At 34.1% G+C, this 10231-nt stretch overlaps 1 protein-coding gene across 1 annotated transcript in view; it reads right to left on the bottom strand.

Annotated features, from left to right (window-relative positions):
- The window catches only part of CALCRL (calcitonin receptor-like), a 53419-nt gene that overhangs the window by 15659 nt on the left and 27529 nt on the right, over positions 1 to 10231 (bottom strand). The window contains 1 exon segment of the mRNA XM_012663634.1: positions 255 to 381. Within this exon segment, the coding sequence (XP_012519088.1) occupies positions 255 to 381 (127 nt within the window).

Raw genomic sequence — 10231 nt, forward strand, 5'->3', positions numbered from 1 at the left:
TGTAACACATATAAATAACTGAAGTAAAGAAATGCATTACTCTTTTTGATGTTTACTCTTTATATTTTGGGGGAATTTGAGAAATATTTACCTTTCTAGGTTGGAATATATCTACATATACTCTTTCTATGTCAGACTTGAAAATATATGTGCACTTAATTACACACTTATGTTATACATATATCAGAATATCAGCACCCTCTTCCTTTCCACACTAGCCCCTTGAACCTAAGGACATAATCTGTTTTACTTACAGGATTTGTGGCTACTAAGGCCTGGTTGTTGGCCACGGCAGTGAAGTGAATGATTGTGACAACAGAGTTACAAACGAAAGAGAAGAACAGATTCTTGTGCAAGGTAATCCTTTGGCAACTTAGGCTCCTAAAAGGCAAGAAAAACAAAGTGTGTTGACATCATAAAATGCTTTTTATTAATCATCATTCAAATAAGATAGATTCCCAATTTGTAGCAGCTGCTCTAATTCTGGAAAAATTATTTTTTCTTGCCAAGATTCACTCATTATAAAATATTAATTAGGGGAAACCTGTAATTCCTTAAAACCTAAAGACAGATTGCTTTAGTAGAGGGAGACATACATAGGGGTAAGAAATTTGCTTATACAAGGCCTTCACATAGTTTTTTTCTGATGATTTCTGAACATGATTAATATTTTAATTCATTATGCAAATGCAGAAACTGGAATTTAGTGAAATTAGATAGCTGATCAAAAATTGTGCAGCTAATTAATTGGCACACTTTTTGCCTGTCAGATTCTCACATGGGTAATATTCTTTTTATTAAAATGTATAGCTTGTTTTGTAAGATAGCCTGTGTGTTTTGTTGTGGTGGTAGTGATTACGCAGGCCAACTCTGAGAAAGATAGCATGTATTTAGAATAGATGAATTGATAAAAGCATAGATGTAGCAACCAATGAGATCTGTTCAGCTTTAGTGAATTGTTCTAATTGGCCCAACTGTACATAAGATATAAAATTGTGCCAACTTAATAGAGCTCCTGTTGTATAAAACAAAAGAGAAGAATTGGTTGTGTGCAGTTCATAGAGAAGTATATTTCAGGAAATAGTGTCATTGATGGTAAGTGACGCAGTTCTTCAAATTGAATTCACATCCGTGCTAGCGTGACTGTCATATATGACTGCCTTGACCATGCTCAAGCTCTACTTTCTTTGTTAAGCATTTACTCAAAGGCTTGTTACAGATAAAGTAATAGATAGATAAAATAATAGAATGCAATCTACCTAAAGCTGAATACTTAATGTCAAGTCCAAACACATATGTAGGAAGACACAAGGAATCATTCCATTACGGAGACATAAAATCTCATTTTATATGTTTTATAAAATTATGCAGTTAATACAGTCAACCTATATAACCCACTGCATATAATTCAAACCAAAGATTTCCACTTTGGAAACTTTAAAAAGATTTTTACTTAATTTTATCACTATATCCTCTTATCCTAGATAGACTGTGTGCCTAGAATATTAGAATTAAGATGCGATGCCAAGGTTTTCTATATTTAAAAATGCAAACTTTAGGTTATTATTGAATCTGTAATTTTTTCCAGCTATAAGTCTGTAATTCTATGTATGCTCTAGTATTTTACAAAATCTACAAGTTAATTCAATCCAAATCAATATGGATTGTCAGTACATGCCTTTTACAAAGGTGTGTGTTACTAGGGGAGACTTCTATGAAAGACTTCATGGACAAGATGGCTCTTGGAATTACTGTTAAATGTGAGTAAGACAGTCATGTACCAACAAGTACATGAAATCTGGCTGAAATCCATCAAAACAGAAACAAATGAGAAGAGCTAGTATTTTCATATTAAGGAGTTGTTCACTTTGACTTGACTTGGCGCTATATAGGAGGAGTGAGAGGGAGGCAGGAATCAAACCTTATCTCCAGAGTATTGATGATATTTTATGGAAAGAAGGATCTTTGAAAGTTTTAAACAAAAAAGTGGCACGATTCCTGTTGTTATTCGAGGAAATTCAACATCAAGAGAAGGACAGCCCTATTTTTGATAAAATGCCATAGCAGCAACATGATTACTTTGTGTTCACTGAGCGTGAAGAGAACGATGAATATGAGAAAAGGTCTAGTAAAGAATATTCTTTGTAAATCAGTTATATCATGTATGGCTTATTTCTGTAATTTGTCGATCTTCTATGATGAAAGTTATGAACATACAAAATTTGTCCACATGGTCTTATTTTAAAATGCCGCTTTGAGCTTACCCTGTGTCTATGGAAGTGCCAAGTATTGCTTTCTCATACAAATATGTACTTTTTTTGGTAACAAAATTTAAGTAACTTAGGTGCCATCACAGGAACAAAAAGTGTTTTGCTTAATTGGACAATTTTGCCCTTTTCTGCTGATCACACTTCTAAGTCCATTGGTTAAGACATACAGATATGTATATAAAAAACAAAAATTCCTAGTTTTTGAATTATGACCAAAAGACTGGGAAGGTTTGCTTAGATAGCAAATATGACACATTTGTAAGGAGTACATTGGAATCAAGGAAAACAAATACTAAAGAAGACTTTCAAAAACAGCAATGCATGATAGAAGTTAGAGCTGAATTATAGAAGCTAGGAACATAATACAAAGATTTGTATTACAATTATAACTTTATATTACTAATATTCACATGTGAAAAGATTGGAGGTAGTAAAATAAAATGCTAACTGTAGTTAGTCGAAAAAAATTAATTTTCTTTGTGTACACTTAAATGACCTTCTATGATGGTTTGTGTTTCTGTTTCTCTCAGAATTCCCTGTTTTCTCATGACCCTGCTCCTACCTCAATCTGTCTTGAAAGGGAAGTACTTAAAAATGAGTCGCTAGTATATATTCTCTTCTAAAGATGTGATTATTGTGAGTACAGCCACAAAAAAGTAGCCTCTTATTCTGCTACTATGTGATAAAATGTTGTACTGCATTTCCCTTTTCTAAACTTAAACAATGTCAATATGGGCAAAGCTTTGAAATAATAATAGAATTAAAATTCACTTGAAATGAACTTAATATTTAATATCAAAACAAAAAAATACTTAAGAAGATACACTAAGTTATTTCATTACAAAGACATACAAGTTTATTTTGAGTGTTTAAAAAAATAATCCCAAAAATATGGTCAACCTACGTAATCTACCTTATGTAACTCAAACCAAAGACTTCTGCTTTGGAAACACCGATATCCAGGTTAGTTGTTCAAATTGTAATAAACTGGACCATTGCCAAATCATTTCATTTTGGGTTGTGTAAATATGTCCTACTGTCTAAAGTATTAATCTTTTGCTTTAGTTTCTTCCATTTCTGCCTCCAGGCACTGTGCAACTTAAACAAATGCAGGCAGATGCTATCTGACATGTGATTTCCATCAATGCCTAGTGGTAAAAATGGCTCGGATTTTTCTAGTGATGCATATTGTTTTCTTCTAAACATATTCATTAACACATGTAAGTGGATTGGTACAAATAAAATCAACTTGTAAATGAAAACCAAATGTAATGGGTAAACAAATGGCTTGTTTAAATAAAACCCTAAAATATTTATGTATTTTTCAAATTTTAACTTGAAATCAATTTTACCTACTCTAAATTCTTAAATGTTCTTATTTTATCCTAATATTAAAATGAATTATTTTATAGGCTTAGGAAAAGCTTACAAAAATTCTCTACTTTCTTCGAATCTTATAATATCCCTTTCTATCCTAGCATAACCACAGAACAGAAAATGTGGTTTGTGGGTCTGGATTGTTTCCACTTCATATTCTTCACATATAATTACTCTAGAACACTTTTGAGCATGCAATTTTGGCAAGCAGAGTTATGGAGGCAGTTGGTGCAAGTTGTCAATAAATCATTACACTTTATATGTAATGACACTATGTCTTTTCAATTCTCTTTTTGAACAATTAGAAGCAGGTAGCATCAAGTCAGAATACATAGTTCGGAGTGTGACTCTAAACTCTGCTACATATGATAGTATGACTTTGGTCAAGTTATTTAAGATCTCTAATCTTCAATTTCTTCATCTGTATTTTAGGGATAACAATTGTACTTCATGGGCTTGTCTTGAAGATTAAATGAGATGTATCATTTTAAGTGCTTAGCATAACATCTAACCCATAATGAACCCTCAATATTAAGTTAGCTGTTATTTTTTAAAACATAATTATCAAATGGCTGATTTTAATCAATACTCTAATGGTTTTCTGTCACAAATAATAAAATAGCATCAAGGTCCATCTCAGTAATGTAAAACTGCCTCTATAGTAAGTATGTTTTAAGTAACTCAAAGAAACAGTAAAGAAGTATCATCTTTTTCTTACAAAATAGAAGAATTTAGCATTAGAAAGATAATTTCCATATGATGAAGAGCAAGACACAAAGCAATTTAAATTATCTTGCCAAGGAATTTCATCCTTCTTAGAGTTGTTACCAAATTATCAAGTTCACTATTATGCTGACCCCAAATATTATGCTGCTCCATCTTCAAATTTCTGCCACTGGCATGGACAATAGCCTTGCCTTTGGTTTCCATTTGTTTTTGACATGAGCTAAAGCTTTTCAAACTACTTTTCTTAATATTAATCATGAGGAAAACTAATCACGAAAGGAGAAAATGCATGCAATATAATAAAAGCCCAGTCTAGAAAGTGTCATTATACTTTCTTATTCACTTTTATCTAATTCACAAATGTTCAGATCTTTTCCCAAGAAAACACTAACCATGTATACGAAAGGAAAGCTCATGACAATCTAAACACTGCCAGAAAACAACAAATGTATCAAAAGAATAAGAAGTATGACTATCTTTTGTCCACTGCATGGATACTTGAGTTGATGGAATCACCTGATTATATATGACAAAAAGTAGACATAACCTCTATCAATAGCTCACTTTTAGAGGCTGCTGGTGACCCATTTGGCCAGATTACAGGGTGTCCCAAAAGTCTCTATACAAAGGAAAAATTTTCTAAAATTTTGTAATGAATATTTTGTAAATAAAGGTATATTTAGCTACGATTTGCCATTTTCCCTATGTATGGCAACTTTTGAGACACCCTGTACAAAGAGCTTTCAATCATTCAAATTGGAAAGTCCCCCTGGAGGAAAAATGATGTGTCTTCCTCCTGCTCCCTCCTCCCCTTGCCTTTGCCTGTGTGGGCTGCTTATTTAATGTAACATAGGAGTACTGGGCTGCCTACGGAACATTCATTGTCATTTTGTGTTGTCAACTGATTTCCTCCCATTTGTGAACTGTGATATGACTGCTCTTCCTGGTTTCCTAATGGGCAGGAAACCAAGAGAAGAAAGTCTTTCTGAACCCCTGTGATTCTTGGACTCCAAAAACACACAAACACTTTTTTAGCGGTAAGATTTATAATAATAGCAGCCACCATATTTTGAGCCCTTAGACTATCCCAGGCACAGAGATAAGCACTTTAAAGTCATTATCTTTAAATACAACAACTTCTTGAAGTATCATTATTCTTTAATAAAACCGAAGTAAGTTTCTCAAGGTCATACTGTTACTATGTAATCTGTTGAATTGGAATGTTTAAGTTTTTAAGGAAGCAGTAAGGCTTTTGTCAACTTTATTATTCATTTGCTCACTTTCTACTTATTAATGTATAGTAATGCAGCGGGCCCCAATATTTTTGACACCAGACACCAGTTTCGTGGAATACAGTTTTTCCACCGACAGGAGCATGGAGGAGGGAGGCGTGTCGCCACCCCAGCTCGACTTCAGATCATCAGGTGTTGGATTCTCATGGGAATCCGCGCAACCTGGATCCCTCAAATGAACGATTTGCAGTGGGGTTCGTGCTCCTAGGAGGCTCTCATGCCCCCGCTGACCTGATGGAGAGTGGAGTTAGGCGGCGCTGTGACTGATGGGGCAGGGCTGTAGGTGCATGGGGATTCCCTAGATCATGACGCCGCTGGTCTCCTGCTGTGCGCCCTTTTCCTGGAGGGTAGGGCACAGTTACTAGATACCGGGGAAAGAGTTGTGAATAATACAAAAAAGGACCCTAATCTCATGTCACTTATTTTACAGTGGAAGGTAAATAGACACATAAATGAAATAATGTAATTCTGGATAGTGGTTATGTGCTTTTTAGAAATGAAAACAGGATTAAGGGATAAAAAAAGACTGTGGCCAGGGTGAGGGGAATACTCAAGATAGAACAGAAACAAGAGAAGTTAGAGGAGAAAAGTATTACAACCAAAGACACCCTGAGTCAAAGTCCTGAGCTTAAACTTTTTGAGGAGCAAGAAAAATAGACAACGTGACTAAGGCAAAAGTATGTTGTTTTATTCCATTCTATAGATAAAGAAAATGAAAGTCAAAGAGCATAGTTTACAAATGAATTTTTGATTCTGAAACTCATACTCTTTTTGTTGCATCTTGGGATTTTTTTTGTCAATGAATAGAAAATTATTTATTTTGTTCTATATGTTTCTTATCTCCAGCTCTTCAATTTAAAAACTTTTCAGTTTTTGACATCCTAATGTTCCATCAGCAAATGTTAGCAGCATAATATCCAGTAATTCCTGATTTTTGTTTTTCCTAAACTAAAAGGATGCTACAGTTTTGAGGGTTTACTTTGACTTTCTCCTCATACATAGTAATATCTGTGGATATGGTCTAGGAAAATAAACTATGCCTGTAAGAGTGGAAAACCAAATTGCAAAATATATTATGACTTCTGGGAGAAAAATGTTATTTATTTTTATTCTCTATCTCAAATAACAAAGTTTTAATCTAATCAAACAACTATATAATTTTTACACCAAGCAATGGATCATCAGCTTTGTTAAAATGATTTGTTGTCATTCTATTCCCATTAAAATTTAGGAATGCTTAAATAGCACTTATATTTTAATTTTCTCAAGCAAAAAGATGAATTTTACTCATAAAAATGTTGCATATTTATAGAAAAATCAATAGGAATGGAAATATGTGATTTTTAACATGGATCGAATAACTTTACATATACATATTATTTAAAATAAGTCCAAATTCTCTAATTTAATTAGTGTATTTGTATTTCCATACCTGACACTCTCCTTCATAAGCCAGTAATAGCAATGATCTTATAGAGCAACTGGTTTTTGTTAAAGCAAATCTATTACTTCTTGTGCTCCTCTGTCTTTATTCAAATCTGATACTCTAATGTGGAAATGCAATTATTTTATTATATAATTACAGTGAACATATTCTAAAAGTTTTCCAAGCAAGACTTATATTTTTCAGCTCTTCCAACATTCAGTGTGAGGGGGATGGAATTTTTAGTGCATTTATTAAAATTCATTAATTTGGAGATAGAGTCAGTGAGCAGGGTCTAATAAAAAGAAAAGCTATAGTTAAATAAAATATCCAATGTTAAGCTGGAGAAAGTCTGAAATACATACCACAGAATAAGATATTAAGGACCACAGTGCATAACAAATTTACAAGGAATGAATGTACCGTAAGTGTTAAGAGAGCAAGGATGATGCTGGGTAGGCAGTGGTAGGTATATTATTCAGGAAAACTGTAGACGACTGTTTTTGAAATTAGCCCTCGTCAAACCTCTGACAGTACAAAGTTGCCAGGTTTTAAATAAACTTCTTAAGTGAAAGTTGCCATAACAGGTACATTACAATGAGTTGTAGAGCAAACTCTAGTTTTCAATGTAGGATTTCTTTCACTATTTTAATATTATAATTAGTTGCATTTAAATATGATTTAACGATTAAATCATGCTTAATTTTCAGGAAAATTATAATTTAAAGAAAAAATTATATTTGCTCTAATTCAAGACAAATATGAAGAAACTAAAAATAAGAGTTCACAATATTGTTTAAATATAGTCTGCTATAATCCAAGAAAAAAAAGTAAGAATCTGGGTAATTAGTCCTGAAAAGCAGAAATGCAAGCACTGAAGGGCTATTTTAATAAGTTAAATTGAGAGTATTTTGGCCTACTCACTGGATAGAGACCTTTTTTTTTTGCTGAATTTTATTTGGGACCTATGGCAAATACCTAGAAGAGATATCATTGTCTATATAATTGCAAATATGCAACTTGGCTTTTAACTGTTTGGAATCAGTGTCCAAAATGTCAGCAAAGATATCCTTTCAAAAAAAAAAAAAAGCCACATTTTTTTCTATACAAGTAAGATAGATGTTATATGCTCTCTTTTATGTGCAAGAAGATGGAGGCTTTTGTCTGGGTTGAAAGTAAGAGCAAGGTTTGCTATGCTCTCAGATTTTAAACAGTAATTAAAATCTAATTTGTAACTAATTCCAGTAAAGTTCATTACTTTATTTTTTTTTTTATCTAAAGCGTTCTGCTTTGTTTTTCCAGGGATCATTATGAGTAAGTCATTGCCTCTCAGGGCTTGGCAAACCCCAAAGTCATGTCTCTTTCTCTTTTACCCTCCCTTTCTGTTCGTTTTCTTTTTATCCCCTGCTCTATTTCCCTTAATTGGCTCTAATATAAAACTGAAGTATATCTGGTGAGTAGTGTTTCATGTTCTCTGTTTCTAATTTAAAGCATGGATGGGTAGTAAACTTATCTCTCTGTAAATAAAAAATAACAAACAGTACCTTAAATCAACTTTTTGTATGGTTTTTGGTTTTTATCAGGGTCCATCAGTGACCCCCAATTACCAAAGGGTGGGGCTTGGGTAGGGGGAAGTTTCTTATACCAAAGACTAAGCAAGGATGAGTGCCGTATGAGGAGCTGGGTTAAGAAGTAGAAAGTATATGCTGATAGATATTACAGATAGATATACACAATGATTTTATGTAAAACACCAGCTCCTCTGGGAAGTGTTTTCAGATTAGTTGAAATAAAGCTAATAATTTCTGTTGCCCCTGACTCTACAAGAACAAGCTTCATGAATCATTTAATTTCAGCATTTTCTGAGGTGTCCCTGGTCTTCCTTGGATCTAGCTGGAGAGTCTCCCACCTTCTTTTACACAAATGTTTCTACTGATTAGAACTTTAAGAGTCTTAGTCTAGTGCTTTTCTTTGTTGATGCAGAAACAAAGGCCAAACAAACTCAAGTGACTCGCTGAAGGACACAGATAAGAAATGGTAAAGTCAGTCCTAGAAGTAAGCTTTGAAGCCAGTTTGTGTCTTCATTCCTTAAAATTTATTGAGTCCCTACTATGTGCAAGATCCTATGCTAACCCCTGGGGTGTGTAAAGAAACAAAGCAGAGATGATTCCTGCTCTCACAAAGCTAACTTGGTGATGTTCTTTCCATTACTCCTAGTGGCTTTTCTAGTAGATAGTTTTGCAGAATGTCTATTAGAAGTGTCTAAATTCAAAGACCACAACTTTTTCAATGTGGATTCAAGTATGGAGTAAGCTACATGTTATCTTGTGGTCATATAAAAAAATCTTATTACTTTTGACTGATTAACCATATGTTCTTCTGACATTATTATACATTATTAATTTGATTTATAAAATATGTTCGTTCAATGTTTACTTATTTTTCTACATGAACATTATAACAACTTCTTTATAAATATGGTATATCTAAAACTAAAAGTCATGTTCTTTAATTAGGTTTTTAAAGATCCTACTGTTAGGTAAACAGCCAGGGATTCCGGGTCTCCTAGGGATGAAAGTGGGTGCTGTTGCCCCCATCTTGGTCCTGCCCCACCCTAATCCTACCCTAAGCTACTGCCATACCTCCTATGAATCTGCCAATCATAACTCAGCACCCAGCTGCAAAAGAATGCAGAGGAATCTCTAGCCCACAGGCCAAGCACCATAGGTACCATAGAGTCTAGAAATTGAACTAGAACAACCTGCATGTGTAGTCAGACTCAGGTCATGTAACTCCCAACTGTCCAATCAAAGTGGCTCCATGGTGACCTCTGAACCACGAAGGAGGTCCCAATCCAGGCACTATAAAACAAGACACAGACCATAACCAGGCCCCTTTTTTGCGCCCCTCCTTTTGTTCTCCCTTTGATGCGATGATGGGTCTGGTTGTCATCTGTAGCATATGTATCTTGCTCTGTAAACCTATATCTTGCTCTTGCCTTATAATCCTGTCTTTCTGTCCTCAATGAACTTCATTTTTGTGCTTGCCTCGCTTTGGAATTTCTGGTCATTCTTCGGTCATGGGCACACCAAGAACCAACATTTCAGACTAAAACCTGGCACTACTGGTATAATATGCCTACC

This window comes from Propithecus coquereli, unplaced genomic scaffold, assembly GCF_000956105.1.
Source record: "Propithecus coquereli isolate 6110/MARCELLA unplaced genomic scaffold, Pcoq_1.0 Scaffold82, whole genome shotgun sequence".
Classification (NCBI taxonomy): domain Eukaryota; kingdom Metazoa; phylum Chordata; class Mammalia; order Primates; family Indriidae; genus Propithecus; species Propithecus coquereli.